The following is a 26,883-nucleotide window of genomic DNA, read 5'->3' as shown; positions in this document are numbered from 1 at the left end:
TTTCCATAGTCGTTTTTACTGTTTTTTTTTTTCAATAATATCCTCTCTCGGGGTCCGGTCGTAACAGCGCATCATCGCGCCACCCGGCGCCCGTGTTTATACGCCACTCGTTCATTATTGCGCTCGCCGCTACTGCCATTACCGTGGCGCAGCAGCCGCCACCGTGAAAACGTTATATTTTTATTTTTCACACCGACATCTTGTCCGACGGGGGAAAAAAAATAAACTTTACAACCCGATAACGGGATTAGAGGGGTTTGCGGTGGCGGTGGTCGCGTTACATATCATCCCTCGGGTCATTTTTTAAAATATAAAAAAACACCACTTTAAACATAATATACGCGCGTATAATGATATATATGAAATATATGATGGGGTGTGAATGTCCGTCTCTCTCTCTTTCTCTCGAGTTTTTTTGTTTAATATTTTTTAATGAAATTTTTACCGCCCCCCTAAAACCACTACTACCGCTGCTATTACGACCTACCACTACTATGTATATTGAACTCACGACGAGTATATACTATTATATATACTGATTGTGTGCGCACGAAACACAATATAGATTTCTAAATAACAAAAACTCGCCGAATCTTGTGCAATAACGCGCAGTTGTCGTCGTCGTTGTTGTTCTCCCGCAAAATTTCGGTCAGCTGCTCGCGCGCACATAATAATATTATGTATAATGTATGGTATGACCCTTTTCGGTCGTAGCCACACGTCATCGGCACGGTGGCAGCGGCGGCGGCTTCGTCGTCGCCGCTGCCGGAAAACGGCCGTTACTCGCCACCACCGCCGCCGCTCAGCAGTCGCTCGGAGTCCGATCTCGCGCAATCTATTCTCAAGTCAATCATATTTTTTCTTTCGTTTTGTGCCACCGAGTTTGAGGAATAATAATTGCAGCGCGCGCTCGCAAGCTATATACAATATTAAATGAATAAGGGTCGTCTAGATATACGTACCTACCTCCTGTACGCGTATTGCATACAATAACGCGATAGAAACACAACGACGTCCAGCTCTATTACGAAAACATAAAAACACCGTCGCTCTTTTGTTCCATTATTAAATTTTAAATCAATTGAATATACATACGCTTGACGGTTGCGGCGCGCAGTATGGGTTTATTTATTTTATTATTTTTTTTTCTTAACGTTGAGCCGGACCTCGAGAGTATTGTTATCGTCTTGTACGTGTGTAATATACATACGTATATATTATATTATTATAGTCTGTACTAATTGTGTATGGTATAAATTACATTATATGCACAGCCTGTGGGGCTGCGTGTAACAGTGCTCGCTCGCATATACAGTCAATTGACCGATAGGAAATTTCGAAATCACAACGACCGTACTAATCGAATTCTCATTTTTTTTTGTTTCATGTCTGCAGAGCCCAGCAGTTTCGTATGTTGCACGTGTAAGGCGAGGTTCAACTCGTCGTGGAGACTTTTGCAGCACGCCCAGACCTCGCACTCAATGAAGATATACACAGACGGCACGCCGTCGCCGGTGTCGCAGTCCAAGAACAATTCGTCGTGCTCTTCGCTGGGATCGTCCGGGTGCTCAAGCGGCAATACGTCGTCACTGCCAGGCATGTCGGTCCTGCCGCTCTCCCTTGGCATGCCTCCATCCCGGATGAACATGCACACCCATCCACCACCACCACCACCACCGCCCACGAGTACCGGGCCGCCGTCAATGGTCGACAATAACCCTATGTCCATGCCTATGCACAACCCTTTTGCTGTTGGAGGCTTGCTTAGGATGCCGATGGGCGAGCCTCCCCAGCGTCCGTCCCCGTTCCCTGGGACGTCTCCCATCGGCAACCCACCACTGTTCGGACGGACGTCCAGTCACCACCAAGATCACCAGTTCCGCATGGAGCAGCTCATGTCTGAACAGTTTAGGCTCAACCAGCAGCAGCACGGGCTGGGTTTCGCCGTGGCGGTGGCCGCGGCAAACGCCATGCCCACGTCACCATTCCCGGGGCTAGCCGCAGCGGCCGCAGCCAACGACCGGAACAATCCTAGACACCCAGCGCCAACGTTACCGGCCTTAAATCTCGATCCCCAGATGGATTTTTACTCGCAGCGATTGCGGCAACTCGCAGGTACCACTAGTCCTGGAGCTGCTACTGCACCAAGTTCGTCGCCTTCGCCGCGAAAAATGACGCCACCTTTTAGCAGCCCCAACAACAACAACAACAACAACAATCATATCAACAATAGCGTCTCAGCAACAACAGTCCCAACTGTAACGCCGCAGACGAACACTACTGTCGCCTCAGCAGTCACCGTCGGCTTGAACAACAATAACAATAACAACAGCAACGTGAGCAACAACAATTCGATCGAGTCCGAACAAGACCGGATCGCCGGCGACGCGTCCAGGCATACGCTTGACCTGTCGTCCAACGCGTCCAAGGACAAGACGTGCCAAGACATAACCAGTCAACCACAGCTGATTGGTGAGGAAGAGAAGACTCGCGAGTGTGAATACTGCGGAAAAAAGTTCCGGTTCTTGAGCAACTTGATAGTGCATAGGCGTACGCACACTGGAGAAAAGCCGTACAAGTGTTCGGTGTGCGACCACGCGTGTACGCAGAGCTCCAAATTGAAGCGGCACATGAAAACGCACCGCCGGTCGAACCGGGGAAACGGGCTGGCCGGTGGCGAGTGTGGGACGACCACCAATGGGGTGGATACGAGCTCGACACCGGACTTAACATCCAACGATGATGACGAGGACGATTCTGAAATAGATGACGACGAAGCGGAAATCGAGGAAGAAGATGACGGTGACGAGGACGACGTTGATGAGGATGACGCCGATGAGGACGATGGTGACGATGATGACGAGGAAGAAGAGGAGGAGGATATGGAGCTGGAAGACGAGGACAATGACGAGAACGATGAGGGTGGCGACGTCCCGGAGGACTTGACGACCAAGTCGACGTCGTCGGCCGAACACGACAAAAAGCCGGGCGGCAACAGCTCTAATCGCACGTCGCCCGAGAACACGCCTGGTGACCGTATACCGCAACCATTACCACCGAGCTCTCTGGTTGGAGAGCTCATGAGCAAATTCGGTCTGAGCAATATCCAACAGTACAGCGAAGCGTACAAGCAAGCGCTCAAGGAGTCATCTTCGCTGCTCCCACCACAGTTCCGGATCCGGCGGAAGGACAACTTCCGGCTGTCTCCGTCCATCATACCGGACAACAACAACAGTTCGACAAAGTCAGCGAACCCGTTGCGCAACCTGGAGAACGGACTTGTCGACAAGACGGCGGCGGATATCCGGTTCCGCGAGGAGCTCACCAAGAATCTGATCGCCGCCGGGCAAAACCCGCTCGACCTGGTTGGCGCGCATCACAGCATCTTTGGGCCGGGTTCCGCGTTCGAGAATCCGTTCGACCCGGCCTCCAAGAGGCTGAAGTTAGACACCGACAATCCGCATCACCCGCTGCTGACCCGAGAAAGGCTGTACGCGGCGAACATGTGGCTTCCGGCCATAGCGGCGCACCACCGGGGTGAGTCGTTCCTGAGCGGACTTCCTGGAAAGCCACCGTCGGCCGGAAGCGGTGTCGGTGAACCGGGCAGCGGCGGCGGTGGTAGCGGCCGCTCGAAACCCGGTCCCAGTTCGCTGTCCGCGGCCCTTAACTTGGGCCTACAGGGGGCGCACTCCAAAAAAGAGTCGCGGCGAAACGACACGTGCGAGTACTGCGGCAAGGTATTCAAGAACTGCAGCAACCTGACGGTGCACCGGCGGTCGCACACTGGTGAAAAACCGTACAAGTGCGAGCTGTGCTCGTACGCGTGCGCCCAGAGCTCCAAGCTGACCAGGCACATGAAGACGCACGGCCGCCTTGGCAAGGACGTGTACCGATGCCGGTTCTGCGAGATGCCGTTCTCGGTGCCGTCCACGCTCGAGAAGCACATGCGCAAGTGTGTCGTCAACCAGAACATCAAGCTGGAAGGCAGCCAGTACATCAAAATGGACGACGGTTCGAAGACCGCAGAATCCGGCGGCGCTGGTGGTTACATCTTACCATCGTCCATGGTCGACGACGAGTCGTACAGCAGTTCGGCTGTTTCCAAGGACAACACATGACTCTTCCCCTGGAGGGGTTTCAGCCCCCTCCCCGTACAGAGTACGACGATATACTGACGGCGGGTGCCGAGGAGCACATAGTCCACTGTACAGAGAATCGACGAAAAACCAATTTTATTATATTTAATAACGATGTCTACTATTAGATCATACTCGACACGCATATTTTAATATTATGTAAGTGCGTTAAGATATATATATATATAGATAATTTACAAAATACAAATAGATCTCGAAAAACATTTATATGACGATAATATTTTTGTTTTGACCACGCAGTTTTATGTGTTTTTTTTTTGTTTAGTTACCGTTTCACTATAACTCTTTTTTTGAAAAAAAAAAAATCTATAACATTGTTATTATAAACCACGCGGAAAACAAGCCGTCTTCTCCGCCGATCGTCTTTCTATCGTGTACCGCTACCCACCCCTCTGTATAGGTCTGGTGTAAATATAGTCTTGTTTTAATTTAATTTTACATATATATATATATTTTTTTTATTTTAATCTTCCTTTATCTGTTCGTATAAGGCTATATACTATACCCACGGTTAAACGGCATAACATCGATTCGCTCAAAACAATATTATGCTAACTGAAAACGACGTACCATTCCAAATGCCTACCTACTACTATATATATACTATACGGTTTTCGCGTTCACCGGACGTTGTACAGTTTGCGTCTATTTTTTTTTTAACTTAATTTTCTTTCGCGCCGATTCCGTTTCAACGAAAGTACCTCCTACATTCCCGAGAGATCATCATGAGTTCCACACCGAAGACTGCATTTTTCGAGTTCACATAATCATTATTAAAGTTTTCCAACCGCTTTATACATACGCGTCACGTTTACGTGTAGACCGAGTGGATGCGCGTGATTATGTGAAGGAAAAACGATATTGTAAATGGTAATAATTTTATTATTATACGATATTATCTCGATATACATTCCCAGAAAATTTGTAAATATAAATAACGTGTCGAACACATCGTGTATAATAATATAAAACAATATTTAAGTCCCATTTCTCCACCGTGTAAATAATTTTTCATAAAAATAAGTACAAAATGTTTATAAGTTTAGAATTTTGTCGTGTAGATTTTTTTTTTTTATTGTTAACAATCGTTTGTTTTTTTTCTCTTTTAGAAATGAGTAATTTCTAACAAAAAAAAAAAAAATGTTGTAAATTCGGTTTATGTTTGACTAGTCTGTTATTTATTATTTTACAACTACAATTATTTTTATTATTATTATTATTCTTATTATTACTATTATTATTATTATTATTATTATTATTATTATTATAATTATTATTATTATTATTATTACGATTATTATTTGATTTAGAATTAAAAGCATCTCCAAACCCCAAGTATAAACTCACCAATAAAATGTTTGAAATTAAAAATAAGAAAAAAAACAAAAAAAAAATTATTAAAAGTTATAACATATACCTACGTTTTAATTAAAATTGCGTTTACGCTCACTAATGTTCCTCATTATTTTATTGTAGAGTTCTTATACGGATTAGAGTTTAAAAAAATGGTGTATTTAAATTTTCCTATGTAATTTAGGAAATACCTTACGTAAATAAATTGTAAGTTTAATATTTTATTGACTGTGCGTTTGGTTTAAAAAAAATATATATATTATCATCACTGTACCTAAAAATAAATAAATATAAATAAATAAATAATCGTCTATCTTTTTATTATTAATTATTTGTATCATTATTGGTTACTATCATATTGTTGAAGTGATGAGATTTAGATTAGGTTTAGTGAAACTTCACGACGTCGACCGTTTTCGGTTTCGGGATCCGACGACATTTTTTTCAGACTTTTGATGGTCACTCGACATGATATAATAATAATCATCATTATTATTTCACTGGCGCATTATTTTGTTCGTTTGTCGAGTAATCACCAAAACTCTGACCTCCGACGTCAGATATCGAAACGCAGACAACGGCCGTACATCTAATATAATATAATATAATTTTATTTCTCGGTATAAATATATATATATATATAAGTACTACAGTACCTATATATATGATACACAAACACAGAAACACATACACACACACACAGACACGCATAAAAACACGAACGATGTATTTGTTTTCTATAAAATTAAAATAGGTAGGCATTTACCTAAAATTATAGACATATAAAATATATTACATATATTTATATAATATATTTGTAATAACAAAATATCACGTCACCCTGACGTTGTTCTCAAAGTTATTATTTCGAGTTTTAAAATCAAAACTTTGCATTGAAAGATGTCTCTCCTTCTACGTATACATATTATTATTATTATTATTATACAAGTATTATATATATATTATATTATATAATATACGTTTTGTACTGCAAACAGTTTTTCGTTTATTGTTTTTTTTTTTATTTATTATACTGTCGGCATATATTATATCGTTGTATGTACATAATACCTACTATATTATGATATTATTTATTTTACGTCGAATCGGTTTTTGTCTTTTAAGTGATTATATATATATATATACATACATACTATATAAATGATTTGTTTAGAATATTGTAATTGGTTTAATAAAATATATTATATGATATAATATAAATATATAAATATTATACATACATTAAAATATGATATCAGACTTGTGTTGAAAATCTTGCGCCTCACTCCTGTGACCTCTGTCGTCGCATTTCAATTTGCTGGAAAAAATTCGTATCCTCGTCAGTCCGTGAGTCGTGACCCGTATAACGTGTGAGATGGATATAACTTTTGCCCGTCAATATATACTACACTTATACACCCCTCGCCGTGAGCATAATATATAATATTATTGTGTTTTCTAGTGCGGGCGCTCCGCGTGTTTGCGTATCACATAGAATATAATATGTGCAGGTGTTTTATGCAACTACAAAATATGTTGTCAGCAACCAACACATTTGCGCGTTGATTTTCGATAAGGAATTCAAAATATTTTTGTTGACCACATTATAGTCACATTATGATGTTTACGTTAAAGTTAAAACGACTTTGCATTTTAGTGTGTTTTAGTATATAATACGAGACATCGTGATCGTTTTAAATCAACACACTTCAACTAAATGCGGAGTGGTATTAATTTGACAATTTATTTTTCGAAGTTGTTTACAGAAAAAATTGGTAAATCTTTGTGAAAATGGTTAACGGTGATCATAGATATTTCAATCGTACACACTATATCGACTTGGTATAATAATGTATGTATAGCGAATAGTTTACAAAACTCGAACGTTTTCCGTTCAAATTGTTAAAGTCGTATTTCCAAAACATACTATACATATAATACAACCTATTCGGATATCCACCTACCAGTTTTGTTATTCATCGAATAATTTTATCCCCCTCCCACACTATATTCTCCTAATTTCTTTTTTTTTCGAGGTTTCCACGTCAACGTTTATACGAAAAACGGATTTTTTATTCCTATTTATATATATACATATATGTATTATCATAATGTTAAATTAATATTTACACATCGGAAAATCGTGTATTCGAGTCTGTCAGGAAGTTAATGAACCTTAAATAAATCATATGGCGTTTTGACTTTCCCCCTGGAACAAATTTACAATAGGTATTTTTTTCCTATAACTTATACACACGCGCTGTGCACTATATTATTATAAAGTGATAAAATATAATAGATATTTTTTAGCTAATATTATACGTACCACCTAAAAAACATATTATTACATTGTACATTGTTTTAGTCGGCACAAGATATCCATATCAATTTGTATTATTAAACAATCATTGCATTTTTTTACCAGATTTTGGTTTTTGGACTTTTTTCGTGGGTATTTTTTTACCGGTTTTTCTTTCGGGGCAGACTTTTATAGGTATGCGATGCACTGCGAAAACTCATAAGAGGTACCTGCGATAAGATGACGATCCGTCGCAGACGACGAAAACGTTTAAATCTGTATAATATGTACACAATATACACGCGCGTATTATAAAAATTCACGAACAATATTATTATTGTTTTCCACGCCTGCAGCGCACCGTCGGGGCACTTGAAAAGGATATCATCATTATCGTCAGATATATTACATCGAACAAACCGAATGGGCATACCTGTTAGATTACAATATTATTATGATGACACGCTGCGGCGATCGGAGTGCACAATAATTATAAATTAAACGTATACACCTGATGCGGCAGCCATACGCATCTATACGCATGCGAATAATACAAGTACGTATATATATATATATATATATAATATCCTGCAATAACCGTCAATTAAGTATTAACGGGAATAATAATAATATTACGGTGACGTCGGGTGCCGCGCGCGTGTCCGTAGCGTGTTTAAGGATTTTTCAAACGACAGCCGACAGGTATAGGTATATAATTAAAAACGGCACAATAAATTAGACGGAAAAATCGAATTTACAAGGGACAATCCACATTACGCGTTTTTTTTTTCATGTGTACAGTTGATAATATTGCGACGGTCATAATAATATTATATAGTTAATATTATACAATTTTATTTTGCGACTGAAATATTTAATTAGCGCTATTAATGAATAAAAAACCGGGGAACTCGCTCTGCTGTATAGTAGGTTTTAAGTGTACTTACCTCGTAATTAAGTAAAGGTCACCGCGTGTAATGGATGCGTGTTAAATTTAAATTTAATTTTAAAAGAATTGCTTTCGAAAAAGATTCTGCGCCGAGACGGTATGTCAGCCTTCATTTCTAAGAGTGTATTATAAATAATTTATATGTAAGTATACTGTAATGAGTAATTTATTTTTCAATTAGTATAGAGTATAGTACGGTATGTTGCAGAACTAATTTATGCCGAAACTATTGCGTGTATTATATTATTATCAACCATTATAATATCGTAGACAGCCAGACAGGTACCTACATAATTGCTATTAACTTAAAAATTCGACAGACACAACAGATAGTACAGCGGTGTGAATATAGATTCGTGGCATAAATATCTAAAAATTATAATCTAAATACTTTGGTTGTGGTTCACTAGTTGCTACCTGTATAAAGTAAATGAAAATAATATTAGTAGTAGTATTAATAATAAAAGCTTCATATCATTCCAACTATTATTCTTTTTTTTAATTGTAGTACAGAAAAACTAAAATGTTTGGAGTAAAAATTATCATGTATTTCCATATACGACGATACGCAATTCAATCCATGCAAATATCTATAATACGTTATCAACAAATTACGTGGAATGACAATCAAAACCTAGCAAACGTAGTTACCTATCCTTTTTTTAAGGATATTTTACTATACCCATACATTTAGGTTACTGTTTATGATTTATTTTTCTATAAGTATTACGGTTTAACTAATTCTTGCCAAAAATAAATTAAATATATATTATTATGGATAGGATAATAACCAAAATAGTCGTCTATTATTATTTATATTTATAGATAATAAAATGTAGATAATTATTATGTTTTTAGTGTTATATCGAGAGTTAAGGATGTTATGATTGATTTGATTTAGTTTTATAAGTAATATTTATGTACTCAAAATAATTTGATGAATGGAGACGTAATAAGACATAAGACATTATATAATAAGACATTTGTAAAATAAATATATCATTTTGAAATTTGTTTCGATTTTATATACAATTTATTATATGCATATTATGTTCAAAATATGGAAAAAAATCGGGAATAAACCGAATCGTGAACAATCAATTGGAATTACAGGAAAAAAATATGCAAATGCATAAAAATCCTAGCCCATATATATACCAGCTATTCTAATATAATAATTCATGTAATATTATTATAGGTAACCCAATACCAACGTACTGTAGAACTATATGAACAACCATTTCAAGGGGCTTGATTTTTGATAAAACAATGCTTCCATTTCAATTAGCAAGATATTCGGGTATAATCAAACACTTAATAACATTTTTACAGTTTTGTTACTTATATTGTATTATAAATGCCATCCAGTGTGTTTTGAAAAATATAAAATAAAATAAATAAAACATTTAAATTACAGTTAAAAATAATCAAAATATGTGATTTGAAAAAATTTAACTTATGAGTCATTAGTAACTATTGACTAATATGCAGTTCAGCCATTAACTTAAATAATTCGTAAAACAGTTAATTTGCAAAATCAAAAAAAAAAAAAACACAAATATGATAAAATAAAATATCCATAATATTATTATGCTCACTCACGGGCACGACTCAAACGCACAATACTTTACAATCGAATTCAAACGTCAAACATTATCATCAAAAACTCATGTACCAAAAGTTTATTATTTTTGACATAGTTTCCGAGAAAATATGAATAACTTAACATAAAAATATGGACTACAAAAAATGTTGATCAACTAAACCAAAATATGTTGTTATTAGTTATATTTCATTTCATTTCATTATAAAAAGCTATCAAAATAAAAATACAATTTTTCAAATACACGTCACATGGCTATATTATTTTTGAGAAGATGAGAATTTTAAAAAGAATGGTCCAGAAAATCAGAATATTTAAATACATTAAATGTCGATGAGGTTATTTTGTATTTTTGAAATATTATTATGTGAGAGTGAAAACTATAAAGTAAAGTATAATAGTTTAAACACATGCAACCATCGTGCAAGATATCAACATAGGTGAAAGTCTTAACACAACCTAAGGTCAAAAAACATAATTTTACTAGAGGCTTTTACAAATTATATTTTTACATGTAAATTAATACCAAAATTGATGCATACCCGTTTTTTATTTATTTGATTTTTTTTTTTGTATTATTTATTGTATAATCAAAATATGTAGTATTTTTTTAAAACAAAACAAAAAGATATACCTATAATATGTTACATTTTTCAGTTCAGTTTCCCCAATCAATAAGATCAATAATGTTGTGGTAAAGATTTAGATTACAAATTTCGCATTGTTGCCTTAAAAATTGATAAAATTGATTTAACAAGAACCAACTCATTTTAAATTAAAACTTTAAATGTTGTATTTGAGGCCAAGATGATAGAACTATAATTTTGTTACAACTTTGTCTGTATTTAAAGATGCTATTTTATAATATTGTATTAGTACATATACCTATAATGCAATTCAAGGATAAATAGATACAATTATAAATAACAACGTCGAGATAAACTATATATAGTTTTAATTATCAAGAGACAAAAGTTATTTTAAATTACCTGGTTTTTACTATATAAAAAAGTGTTATCTTGAACCTATTGAAAGATAAAAATATGTCATTATAATATTTGTGGTAAAAGGAAAATAATTGCTTAAGACTGTAGAAGCTTAGCGTGTTCGTTAATGAGTAACGAAGCGTTGGGCATTAGATCAAATAATATACATATAAACGGACTACAGAACAGTGTTATAGAAATGAAATGATTGAGGGTGAATGTGTTTGTCGTCAACGTGAATTACTGTGTGAATAGCGTAGGAAATACAGTATGTACGGGCATTTCCAGAGCAATAATTGAAATCATTATCGTTTCGTGTAGAAGGATTGGTGGGGGGGGGGGTAAATGAAAACGTTTTTAGAGGTCATCAAAAAATGGGACGTGGAGGCGTATGGCAACATGGACATGGTGAGGTGGATGTCAAACATGGGAGTAACTGACACCGCTCGCGTGGGATAAGGCGACGGAGAAGAATGTTATCTGGACAAAACAATAAAGAGCTATCGGCTGTACAGATATTTTTTTTTAGTTGTTAACACGCACGACACAAAGTGGACGGAAGCACGGTGCTTATCTGGGACTAGGCTGGGGGTATATAAAAACACAGCTTCGAATCGAATTACAAGAAAACCAGACAAAATACATGTGACCGCGGTTGTTGCAACTATCTCGCGGAGCACACGCCGCACACACAATATGGATCTGTTGTGGACTTGTGGTGTTATACATTTATAAAAGACTACGATAATGCCGTTTGAAAAATATTCAAGCGCAGAGCCTAACCATGCTACTTGAGTTTTTTTTTTTTTTTTAATTATCAAACTTGTAACACTTTGCGTGTGAAAAAAAAAAGATAAACAATTTTAAAAACAAACAAATCATCATCAGTCATCACCGTTAGGCCCGAACGATTCCTATATCACTGTTTGTACGTAAAAAAATAGACGGCCTCGTCGCGTGGCCCATAGGCGTGTTTAAATTCTACGTTATTTATGTGGTTATATTAATTTTAATGCCACTAGAATATGATATAACCATTTGGAAAATCGATGCTTATAAGACATTTTAGATTTAGATTTATTAAATTATTACAATACTATTCATACTATATTCTGTGTACGCGTAAACGATATTTTATTAGTACATAACAAATACTATAATAATATGACATTTGAGTAAAATTATAGTTTGTATATAGCTAATTGTTGAATTATTCGTTTTCGAATAGAATATATAATATTATACATTAATTATCATTATAATTATTAATTAATTATCTTTTTTAGATTGCATGATGGTGGACTTGACTAATGTGTCTTTGATGTGTTATAAAACTATTTCAACATAATTGTTGTAAAAACTACTTTTGAAATATATTTCAATATTTGATATTTGAATGAAAAAATATTTAAAAACAAATATTAACACTTTAAATAGGTATATTTACTTATCCGTATGAAAGGCAATGATTTTTTTATTTTGACATCTATGTGAATATGTCTACAAATATAAAGATAAAAATATTCTTTATTTTTTTTTTTTACATTTTTTGATAAAAAAATAAATGGTATTTTATATAACCTTTTTTAAAATCTGTACAAAACAGTTGAATTTATCTTTTAAGTTACTGAGAATGTTAACAAACAACAACATTTATAAATTATAATATTAAAACTTACATCTATTGTTAGTAAGTACTGGAATAGTTAAATTAATTCCATTTTTAAACCTCTTCCAACTTAAATTGTAAGTTACTAAGTCAGTCATTTGTAATCATTTTTTACAATTAGATACCTGATATATTACTTTTTAAAATAAATCTTATAATTTACTTAAGCAATAACATTAATCTTTTATGTCAATCAGTAGACAAAATTAGATCTTATTTTACATCAATAATTTATTATTTTAATTTTTAATAATATATACCGAAGTACCTTACACATATATTGCATATTGCATATTATAAAAACAATACATTTAACTAATACATAAATAATAATTTATAACAAATGTCAAATAAACTATGGATTAATTATAAAAATGTCATATATTTTTTTCCACGACTGAGATATGTTATGGTCTAACTCTAAAACTCAATAATGTAATTAGTTTTCTCTTTCTTTGTGCAACCCATTTCTTTATTATCAGTCATTTATTTAGAAATCTGAAATGGAAGGAGGCTACATTATTATTTCAGAATAACAAAAAAAATAATTTTAGTGAGTACATATTATTAGGTATTAGACAATAAATTTGTCAAAATCTTGACGAATCTGATAATTATAAAAATCATTTAAGAGAAAGGGGTTGATAAATAGTAAATTCCCTTGGCCCCTTAGATACACGCTGGTGTCGTATGACCATGGTTTACAGGTTAAATAAATATTTTTTAAATTGAGTTAGCAAATAAATCCCGACGGGATTTAGCATAAAAGTACGAGTTTATTCGAGATTATATTTTATATAGTATATTTTGTGTTTATATATATATATATAAAAGTCCAAGATAAGTATTTCAAATAAATCAAAAATGTTTAATACAACTCCTGATACAGAGGGCTCCTCTCCCTGCCCCGCATTAATCAGCATCTTGAATTTATTTTTCCGGTACTATTTATTTTTATTTTATTAAATGCTAATTTGACAATTGTATTATTGTGTAGATAAACTTATGAATATATTAACAAAAACCAAGGACGATTCTCAGAGGGCGGAGTGATGCACTCGCATAAATCCCTAAAATACGGTACTGTACCGTATTACATATAGCCGCATACTCAAGTGCGTGATAAATATTCGTAAGAGTATTCGGTCAAGTAGTTAATAATATATTATGTGATGTATAATGATTACAAGTCATTTACTCGAAATTATTATGATCTTTTGGTAGCGACGTCATAACAAAAAAAAAAAGAATCGAAGAACAACACGAAATCGTCAAAAGACCGCCGACCCGGCGCCCGGCGATACGCGTTTTATTCCGGTGGGCCGCCTAAAAAACGTAAAACGTTCGGTTTTTTTTTCGTCCGAGCCAGTTATCAGTTTGGTCCGTGTAAACGGCCGTGTACATATTAATAATACGATGTCGTGTACGCACCGCACACACATACCTACACACATAATATCATATAATATGTACATCACAATAATTATATCACAACATATAGTGCTATAATATAATATCGTCATGTTTAGGTATATACACCGCGCTTGCGCACACACACAATATTATAATATACATATACACACATACAATATCTATTACGATACAATACTGCACCACAGTAAAACGACGTATATCGCGTACAAAAATCGTGATGGGGTCCGCGGCCGGAGCGTCGTATTATAAACACGGGCGTTATAATATTACTATACACACACACACACACACACACGTTATATTATACGTACATGTGTTCAGACGCACATTTTTTTTCCACCTATGACGTCTGTGCACATGTTGAGTGTCGTCTGTACAACGTTATGAGTGTGTGTGTGTTAGACTGTACGTGGCGACGATATAATTTGTGTCCGTGTGAGTGTACATATATTATGCTAATGTGCGGTGATGTGTGCCGTTCGATGTGTACTGTGTGTGTGTGTGCGCGAGCGCGCGCGCGATGAACTCGCTTTTGACGTATATTTGTACAGCGTCGTTTTATACGACTACAATAACTTACTATATATATGTGTATTTTTTTACTCTAAAAGTATTGTAAGTGTGAACATACAAACAAGTCCGTCCGTCCGCCGTGGCCGCCGTGGTGGATTTGAGGAAACGCGTTGCGGGCTACACACCTACGCGAAATATTCGAACATTCATTTCGGCGTAAACGACCTGTACCCGCAGTCTATACAGCGATGTGTTATCACAAACACGCGTAATTCCTTTTTACGTCTTTACCTGTAATATGAGCATACCGTTTAAAAAAAATCACTCGGCTGTTTTGTGTATATACTTCGTGATTCGACAAACGAACGGATGAGATGGGGTAAATTTCCAGTTAGTTTCGATCCCATTAATGCGCAGCAAAGTTTTTAAAATGAAAAAATTATCAGTTATGACATAGATGAAAAACTGTTCTGGACAGTTACCGGTGAATACTGTCCAGACGCTATTCAAACTTTCATAAAGTCATATTGATTGGTTTGCTTTCACTCATCTCGCCTAACTTTAGCTTGTGCCTGGCCAGTCTGTAGAATATATATACACACGCGTATACGTTCTCCTAGGCATATTAATTATTGTCGTTTTACATTAAAGCGGACCCTGCTAAGACCACACGCTAATATTTTTTTAATGTAAACGATTTGTATAAAAAGTGTTAGAAAAAAAACCATAAAAATATAAAACCAAAATGATGTAAATACCTATACGATTGTACTTTATATTACATATAAATAATTACTGTAAATACTATACATTGAACGTTTAGTGAAAATATCTTTTTTACACACACAAACTATCTTAGTTATGCATTTGTACAGTGTATGTCAAAATTGTATAATAATATAATGTTCTGTAATAGGAAATACTCCAATTTCCACATTATAACTACATAATTTTACTAAATATTCAAAGCAGTTAAAGTAACGTTTTTATGGATAATTATTATTAATTGTTTTTACTGTATACAACGAAAACCATTACAACACGAGCAGATGTTATGAAACAAAAAAAGATAATTCACTGTGGCTGGCTTTCGCGGTGTGTTGTGTTTTGTACAAAAATTATCACCAAACTATGCGAATATTTAATGGTATACATTGGCCATATGTTAATTTTTGACAGGTCGAGCGGGAATGGTACAATACTGTTATCAACTGATAATATTGTGACAAATCTAGAAACCTAGACTTGGACGTTATTTGTTGAAAGGCACTACAACAGTCACTTTTCCTAAAGTCTACTGTAAGAGAGAGAAAACAACATTTTACTTTATCTCTCTTATTATTTATCTACGTCATGTTTGTTTTTTTTCAGCATAATTTAATAGTTTATCATTTTTAAGATAATAAGTTTATGTTAAATATAATATTATTGTGTAAATATTAAACATTTTGTAATGTTAAACAAATTTTGTGGTCTTAAAATATTTAAAGATAATATAACCTAATTTGACTAACTTAATACAGTATAAAATATAATTAAGAATTTTAGTTAACAGGTTAGTTGACAGTCTTGAAAGGTTGGAGCTGAAGATTTTAGACAGACTGGAGTCATCATATAATATAATATTATTTTAACCGCACGTCATCATCTAGAGGAAAAAAAATAAGAAAAACGCGAACAATAATTTTGTTTTTAAATCGGACGATTTATAATATTATATAATTATCATTAATTATAAAATATACTATATTACATAATCAATTATATTATCCAAAATCCATTATTGTACCATTTAATGCTATTTTAGTTTTTGTATGTAATATAATGTTATGGACTACAATGTGGGAGATTTGGTCCTGTCCGGGTAATTTGAATCGCAAATAATATTTATGTAATTATTTTTTGTGTAATATTTTGTAGTAAATTTATTATTACGAATAATTACATATTATTTATGGAAAAAAAACTATTATATTATCATTAATATTATAACTATATTATATTATAAGTATTTAAAAAAAATTATGATAATTTTATTATGGTAAGGGTACCTATAATCCTGATATTGATAGACGATCAATACATTTGTAAGCAGCTACGCAATATAAGTAAAATATGAATGAATGAAAAAGTAAACTTAGAAATCCTATAAATGCCATTTTAGTAAACCATTTATACAAATAAATGGGTAATGCGCTAAAATTCTAAATAATCTTAATATAATATAATAAATAATAACTTTTTTTTTTCATTTAGCGTTGTGCCATTAATATTACCTATATAATACATACCTATATTGTATATAATTACTAATTAGTAATTACTATCAATATTATAACATGTACCTAGTTGTCTTAAAATATTCAGAATATAATAATAGTCAATGGTAAAATTATGATTACTAATATGTTAATATATTTTTTTTTTACTTTAAAAATATCGGATAATTATCATTAAAAGTGAATTTGATACAAAATTGAAAATATTACACAAAAAATTTTGTATCCGCGATTCAAATAGCCCGAAAAATGTTCACATTGCCCGTAACGTGTATTGTACACCACTTGGTTTGATTCGTTGTACACATAGGTTTATTTGCATAACTCTGACCCGGATTAATTATTATTATTTATCTTTATTTTGACACGATATATTATGATACAATATAACATACCTTTCCCTCGAACCATCGCCACTTCAACCTATCCACTCCCTCCATCGACAATACGCCGATGCATTTTCTCGTCATGAACACAGCTGCAGCGTATAGACCTACACATACATTAATGTTACATAATATTATCGCAAGTGCATACTGTGGTATAACTATTTACTGTTAATGATATTACCTATTATGCTGTTTCCCATGCGTTTTGCATAGAACGTGATTTGCGTAGTGTTATTATTGATATTTTATATATTATATATTTCTACTACATCACGCGGTTGGGAAGAACATGTAGTCAGTGGATAATTTAGTGCGGTCTGCAGAGTCACCGATTTCCCAAAAAAACAACGAAACAAATTTTAACGAGCGGACAGATAAAACGTAATAAATTGTAAAATACTATTAGATAAATACATAGTATACTATAGTGATGTTCTCCATGGAGTCCTCATTTATCTCTAGTAAAATTCACTATTGGTCTATATAATAACCACATAATCTTATACATTGTGTATATCAGGGGTGGCCAAATTGCGGCTCTCTTTATCGTCATATGCGGCTCGTGGTCTTATTTACAAAAACCAAAATTTTAATTTTTTTGCATACATTTATAAAAAAAAAAAAAATGTTTTTATTATTATTATTCTTATTTTATAATTTGACATGTTTATCGGATGTTAGCTATCTTTATTATTTTTGTGGTATAAAAGTACAGATTAGATAATTTGACTCTTGATTTAATTGCATTAATATATGTGGCTCGCGTATATAGTCATGTTGGCCACCACTGGTATATAATATATATTATAATGATATGTACAGAGTTACAGACACACACGAAGATATAGAGCATCAGTAAACCGATCGATTATTGGGGTTGAAAAACTATTTCGAGATACCACCAAAAACGCGATGATAGTATACTTATAAAATATTACTATTTCTACACGGTGTTTTTTTTTTTTTCATTTCCCCGTAGAAAACGTAAGGACGTGAAGACACGAAGAGAATAATTGTACGGTGATTATAATATATACGTCATAATATAAAACAATATTATTATCGTAGTATACGAACTGGTGAAATACAGACCCCTGGTTTAATTAGAAGTGTTTTTAATATACTATTATAATGCATAATATACTGTGTAACGCCAACTTTGCGGAGTCTGTTATATCTGTTTGAAATTGTGAATATATATCATAAAAAAGGGTATCACGAGCGACATAATTATTTTTATTTTTATTTTAAACGGTTGACTCGGGAACACACGTCATGTCTATGATTTAATAGGTCCGGTTGAGGCCAACGAAAACGTTTATTTGGGGACGTACACGCATATCAGAGTACATTATTAGTAGGACTTGGAAATTTGCATATTATATTCTCCCGTATATTTCCTATTCATAGCAAATCAAGCTACAGGTTTATCCAGGCACACGCACGAGTTGAAACATACATTTGTTTTTCCATAATATATTGATAACTTTTAACCTAGGTAGGTACTTAACTCGCGTCGTTTACATAGTTTTGATAAAATGTATGAATTCCAAAAATAATAAAAGTGTAAAGGTAACCTAATGAATAGGTAAAAAAAAATGTTATTATAATTACAGTGATAATTTATGACATAAATATTTGACACGTATTATTTCTTAATTCTAAGATTATTTTTATGTATTTTGCGTAACTCACGAATTAATATATTGTACCATTAAGAAAAAAATACTTCTTCGTATTACGTTAGACTCTGTTAAACAAAGTAGTTGGACAAGTTGATTTTGGATACGTAATTGTTGAATAAAGTTAAACGCCAACCATAAACCAACTTATAAAGTATTAATTAATACGGTACGCGCAGCGTATAAGTCAGTGATTTACTGTTTTAAAACAGTTATTATTGTGGCGAATCACCCTGTAAACACATGGATGACTACCCGATAAATTGTTTACTTTGTTTTCGACCGGAATAATTAAAGCAATGTAAATCGACTGACAATTTACTACCGATTTAATATATTTGAATTCGTTAAAAAAAGAAAAGAATGTATATGAACTTAAATCGGTAATCTGCACTTCATTTACATACAAAGACGGCTCATTATACAATCTGGCGAGGGAAAAGAATCTTTTGTTGTCCACCGAGACGTATTAAATTTGACAAGTTTTACGAAATTATTTAGTGTCTTTCGCTTGTTTTTTTCTTCTAATTGACATAATACTCTGGAATTAGAATATACACAGCAACTAAAATTCGAAAACATATTAAATTAAGATATAAATTTAATATTTATTTTCTATTGTCCTGAGTTCGAAAGAGTAGGTGTTATGACAATGCTTCCATAAAAAAAAAACCACTCTGACGCCCCCAAATCCAATTTCCCTGTCTAAACATTAGCATAACATGATGTTATTATTTAGTAAGAAAAATGTTATTTCCCTTTACGACATACATACAGTAGCTACTATTATGTCTATGTACCTTCACATTTTTATAATATTTATACGCATAAAGATTTTTGTGCACTTTACATTTGTCTAAAACAACATTTTATTGATGTAATGATAATATTGTCATTCAATCGAAGGTACGGTAATAATATTGATAACAACTAAAGTACCATAAATACCTAAACAATAATAACAAAAACGGCATAATTTATAAAGGGACTAGCGATACGATAAAATATTAGTTAGGATGCGAATATAATATACAATAGAGTAAAAATACACACTCGATCCGAAAATTATAAATTTGACATGCTCACTAGTAAATAAATTGTTAAACAATTCTTATTCTTTGGATATCTTACATAGGCTTTGGCTTTAATCAATCCAATATTTACCGACATATGTTTATAAATTAATTGGTCAAAGATAGAAAACAAATAGTGTGCCCTCATAGTCTTAACAATAATTTGAATGTTAGGTGACGAAAAATTTGTTATTTTTTAATAATAAGTAATAACAATATTATTCAATGTATAAAATTATTTCAAAGTTTTATATAAATGCATAAAGCACTTAACAATCAATAAAGATCTTATTGAAACTGATCACCAGGTCGTGTCTACTAAAAACGTACACACTCAATTCGTACACACACAGGATAAGAGTGCGACACGTGACGTATGAATTGAAACCGCACCGAGCGTGGCCGCTGCTGGGTGTTTTTTTTCTCGACAAAATATCCACTAACTAAATTATGTGTCACACACATCATGAAACACGATTTACGGTTGGTGCGTGTAATCAAAATAAAATTGAAAAATTTAAATCTATATAAAAAAACTGATTTTAGGTCTACAAATCTACCGGAAAGTAATACGATCACAATAATTTATAACAAAATAATATTAATACATATAATACATATTATTATCGATTATTTCGGGCGAATGATGATGCAATAAAAGCCGGTCCAGACGTGTGACTCATTATGAAATAAGCCACAGTGTAATCTATATTATAATTTATCGTAAATGTATAATTTTAAGTATGAGAATTAAACTAATGTATTTGATTTTCCTGGTCCGTTTGATATGAAAAACCATTAAACCACACCATGGTAATTATATTATATTAATAATGATGACCCACCAGATTATAAGGAGATTTGACGTTATTCTACTGCAGATGGTAAATAATTTAAATTTCACGATAACTATTAATTATTTCGTTGAAGATAACTGATTTTAGTTTTCGTTATCAGTGTGGCCGGGTAAAAAAGGTTATTCCCGCTGGATGTTGTCGGTCATTCGTGTATAGCCAAGTCGATAAAGAACGACCCTCGATATAGTACTATCAGATTCTTATAAATCGATTATGCCGCACGAACAAGGCGACAATAAGATTACATCGCTGTTTCCGGACCTCGTTATCTCATTATTTTTGTTTAACGATTATAATTAATATTAATAAACTGTTAACGATAATATGCACACACGGTAACATCGCTGCCATGAACGCTAAAATTCTAAAAAATAAATATATTTTTGAATCCTACATATCTTGACGGTTACTTCCTCACATGAAAGATTATCGAGTATGACTTCTTATGAATTTATCTAAATCCTAAATATAAATATTTGGAATAAGAATTTTAAACTTCAATTTAGTCGTTTTTATTTTAATATTATTATAGAAATTATTTCCACATAACTGAATTTACTCTATATATTAAAGTATTGAACATTTTAAACAGACGAAGTAGGTACTCGATTATAATACATTATTTACTTAAATTGGATATTTTTTTTTTAAATTTTAAATCAAAATACACAATCTATATCAATAGTCATACAAAATATATAATATTATATGAGACAGATAACGTGAAAAATACAAAATATCGAGTAAAGAATCCACCCAATAATAACACTTTATTAAATTAGATATTTAAGCAAAAAATAATGATTTTTTTTAATTAAAACAATATGCTTGTTGCATCTTCGTATTAAATTAAAATTTTTATACACATCCATCGCAATAGTCTATTAATGACGATATTATATACTCTAAAAATTATCTTACTAATTAATTAATATTTTGATTTTGGCGATTTAATTAATTCATATGTATACTATAACATTATAATATATTTATATTATACATACCTATATAATTGTATAAAATCTAAGCTTCTAACTAATAGAATTATGTAACATCTGTTTTTAAACCGGTCTTAACAACAATATGTGATGTTCTGATATGTTTCAACGTTATTAGGTTATCTGTGTTGACTGTTGACCATATGTCTCTTATTCAATAGAGCATAATATCATAAATTGTGAAACGAGCAAACCATTGTACTTCATCTAGTAGATAAAAAATAAAAATATTTTAACAAAAAATTTTTAAAACATAAGTATTTAGTTAATTTTCCACGTACAAAACTGAAATTATATAGGTAATATTAATTTATTTTGGTTAACTTGATGTCTTATATAGGTACAACAAATATTAACATAGCTACTCGTTAATTTTTGGGATGTATTTTTTTATTCTTATTTTAAAACTAATGGCATTTGTTATCATTAAAATATTTATTTAATCATTACATTTTTTATACATATTTTTGAATCTATATTTAAGAAACTATTATATTTATAAGCCAAAAATGTTGTATATATTTATAATAAATAACAAATATTTTATTTGTTATTTACATTTTTCATCCATTAAGAACGTTGTTCATTTTTAGTCAGGTAGAAGAAACCAACACACATCAAAAAAAGGGATAAAAGGGATGATTAGGTTAGGTAGCCAAGCGCGGCCACGAATTTTAAAGACGGACAGACAGACCTTCACGGCGGGTGTTATACACTTCGTAAATTTCAACTCAACAATGTAATGGTAGGCAATAAAAATGTCAATTATATTAACAATGGCCACAATTTTACTATTTTTTTTTATAGCAATATAAATTCAATATGTTATTGTGACATTGATTATTCGAATAAGAAATAGGTTAGATAAAATTTTTATTTTTGATTAACATTATATATATCAGAAGAAATAATTGTCATTAATTATACCCTATAATGATGTTTCTTTTTTTCGTGTTTTTAGAGTACTTGAAAATTAGTAAACTAGTCTAATAATGTGAATATTACAAATTCCTGAAAAATTATTAAAAAATCTTGATTATAACCGTAAGTTAAAAATAAGTTTAGACTTGTACATAAAATGTAATATTTTTTATTCAAACTTTGTAGTTATACGAATAGGATATTTAGTATATACAATATGTATTTATATGTATTTATATTTATTTAACGCAACATTGCTTTAATACTGGGGTGAGTAATTTTTTTATTTATTTTTTTTTTTTAACTTGTGATTTATAATAAATCATTTTATTCTGAAGGTTTTGAGTTTTCATAATGAACAATTGATTAGTGTTTAGATTCTGAATGTTTCGGCAGGTATATTGAAGTTACAATGTATATTTAAGAAAACATACACAAACCAACACTTAAAAATATTCAGGAAATACGATATTTACATAATACTAATTTTTTACAAAGCTGGTTGTTTTTTTGTAATTTAAAAAGGTAAAATTGTAGGATATTTATTTTTGCTGATAACATTGTAGTAGGTATAATTTAGATATTTTGTTTTTGTGTTTTTTTATAAATAATTTAAATTTCTTACTTTTTTATTTTTTTGCAATTTATGATGTTAATTAATGCAATGTTCACTTTATAAATTATTCATACAGTAGTAAAAAAATATTTTATTATAAGAATTTGAAATCCAATGTTTTAAAATTTGCAAAATATTTTTGATAAAAATTAATTCAATTTTAAATGTTTACCTTCTCATCGTGGTTTGAAAATTAAATACATATGCAAGTTGTCTTTACAAGAATTTGAATAACCATTAACGTTAAGTCTTATTAAATACTTATGAGCGCTTGAATACCAAATTCTGATGTAATTTACAAGAAAAATAATCTTATTCTGTTAAAAACAGTATTATTAACTGTGTATAGTTTAAATATTCAATTGTTGCGTAAATTATAATTTATTTGAGTCTATACAATTCAAAAACATTTAGTCTAATCTTAAGGTATTTATATATTCGGTACCTATTTTATGTTTATAATTGTTTTTTCTTAAATATTGATAAGGCTGTGTTCACAAATTATTTTGCCCCTCAATAACTTAATGCTATTATATATTGGTTTTATTCATGATTAACTCAGCGGCTCAGCGCTACATAAACCGCATAGACATAAGAAGTACTTTAGCGAAACATAATAAGTACATAATATATAAGATATAGGAACCGTCTTGGGACCTGAACACAATATCGAATTGTTTGATATTTTTGGTAATAAATTATCGAATATTATATATAGCTAGCTAATGGCATATTTATATAATTTGTATAAATTATGCAATATTATATTTATAAAAATATGAATTCAAAAATACTCCAACATCGCAGACACCGTATCCAAGCTCATTTATATTGTATTTAAATGCATATTCATGTATTAAAAATTGACTGTCCGCATATGATATATATACATATTAGGTATATATTACAGAACGTCAAATAGCGTGTATTTACTACCTATATTATGACATCAAAATATTGTCTTTATCATTATTTACCCAATAGCTTTCCGAGTACTGTACAGAAGTTTGGCGTATGTAAACTTAAAAGCATAGCGACGCCCGCGTAAAATAATATATCGTAAGTTTTCAATAAATATTGTAATATTACCTGTACAGCGTAATAAATTTAGGTCATCGAGCGTATGCAGATCTTATCGGGTTTACACGCTGTCAACGTGTAAGTGCGTAACCCACATTTTCGCGCTTGAACTGCAATAATTTTCATTTTATTTATTATTATTAGTTAGGCATTATAAGCAGTGGCGTAACTAAGAGCAGGGATCACAGGGTGCGGACTCTTTGTAATACAGTGCATACAATAATGTTTTACTTTTAATAATTTATAATAAACTATTAAACAGTTAATTTTTTTGTTAACAATTATTATACAATTTTTAAATAATAATATTTTTAAAAAGTTCATAAAACAATTTTGTTAAAATGAATGCACCAATCTTCCTCTTTAGACCTCCCTATATAATGCCTGCAGATTTAGAAGGGAGCGTTGAACATTTTGCTACCGGACTCAAATTTTGTAGTTTCGCCACTGCAGATCATAATAGTAACGTATGTAGCTCATATTATATATTATTAAACACAGCAGCTTTATAGTTATTACGATTTCTACAAATTATTAAGGTAAAATTATAAAATATGTTTAATGATATATCCCTTACAATGATTGTCAATGTGTCGAAAATAGAATTATTTACACAACTATATCACTACAGTTAAATATCGATGACGTTGATTACAATTTTAATATAAGGTGTACAAACAATTACTTAATAATAACTAAATACTTACACATAGCACGCAATATTTTACGATATAGTTCTACATATTTTCTTATTATTATATTAACAAGATATACCTTATCATATAATATATGATACGGATAAAGTTTAAAACGATAGGCATTATTATTATATAAAATAACCAATACATCGCGGGGAATATTAGTTATTACTTATTAAGTATATAGTTATATTGTGTAATAATAGTAATAACTAATAATGCATATTCAAACACAATTGTGCATAATATTTACCTAAGCATTGTTATGATTAAAACAATGCTATACTTAAACATGATTCATTTTAATAATAATAACTCATAATATATTTTTTATTGAAACTAAAGCCTTTAAAAATATTTCGACACCAATCACTTTGTCCCTTATACTACGACGTACATTTAATACGCTCTTATTAAAAAAAAAAACACACATATATATATAATATATTATTGGTTATTAATTATTATTATTATCTATATATTATATTTTATATATTATATACGATATACCTAACCAATTTTTATTTTGCACTACTTTAAATTAGAAATCATCAAGTCCCGATTTACAATCGCAATTTTAACGAATGCACAAACAACTTTCTGTTTTTCTTGTGTGTAGGAAAATCAGTGATTTCACCCTTATTTTTAGCCTTTCAGGACACTATATTATATTATATTTTCTTCGATATTTTAATCTGAATAATTTCAACCCCGGTTTTCTGATGTAAATTCGTTATATCTTATAATGTGATCATATATGAATATTACATTTATTTTATTTTATTAATAAATGAGTATTAACCGTTACTATTGTCCTGCGTATTAGTATACAATTAAAGATTATTTTAAAATATATTATTATTCGTAACAACATAATATGGAAGGATAAAACCGAGTACTGACTTCGTGATAAGTTAACTGATACGCGTATAATTCATTAATACGATAGAACAATATTATTATATCACATCGTTGTAATTAGGCACACTAACTAATAGTGTTGAGAGTATAGGACGATAATAATATGTACATCGATTAGTGTTCACAAGCTACCGAATGTGTATATGTTATAAATAATACAATATAATAATATTATCTAAATACAATAATGTATTATAATGTATTATATAATTTATTGTTATCACTTCACTCGTATACGACAAATATTCAATTAACACCATATTATTTTAACACTATATAGCGTTAGCGTGTTTGCCGTATTTTTAAAATTGTACCGATTTGCATATTATGTCGAAAACCGACTAATATTATTTATTGGCGCGCGGCGTGCGTGAGTACTTATATTATACCTGCGCACGTGCGACCA

The 26,883-nt window shown here is 31.9% G+C and overlaps 1 protein-coding gene across 1 annotated transcript in view; it reads left to right on the top strand.

Annotated features, from left to right (window-relative positions):
* Nucleotides 1-6,763, top strand: part of LOC132918220 (B-cell lymphoma/leukemia 11B-like) — a 32,268-nt gene extending 25,505 nt beyond the window's left edge. Inside the window, exon 3 of the mRNA XM_060979355.1 lies at nucleotides 1,396-6,763. Within this exon, the coding sequence (XP_060835338.1) occupies nucleotides 1,396-4,118 (2,723 nt within the window). The 3' untranslated portion in view covers nucleotides 4,119-6,763. The remainder of the gene's footprint in view (nucleotides 1-1,395) is intronic.
* Nucleotides 6,764-26,883: the final 20,120 nt, after the last annotated feature.

Source organism: Rhopalosiphum padi, chromosome 1 (assembly GCF_020882245.1).
Source record: "Rhopalosiphum padi isolate XX-2018 chromosome 1, ASM2088224v1, whole genome shotgun sequence".
NCBI lineage: Eukaryota > Metazoa > Arthropoda > Insecta > Hemiptera > Aphididae > Rhopalosiphum > Rhopalosiphum padi.
This window is presented reverse-complemented; position numbering and strand designations above follow the sequence as displayed.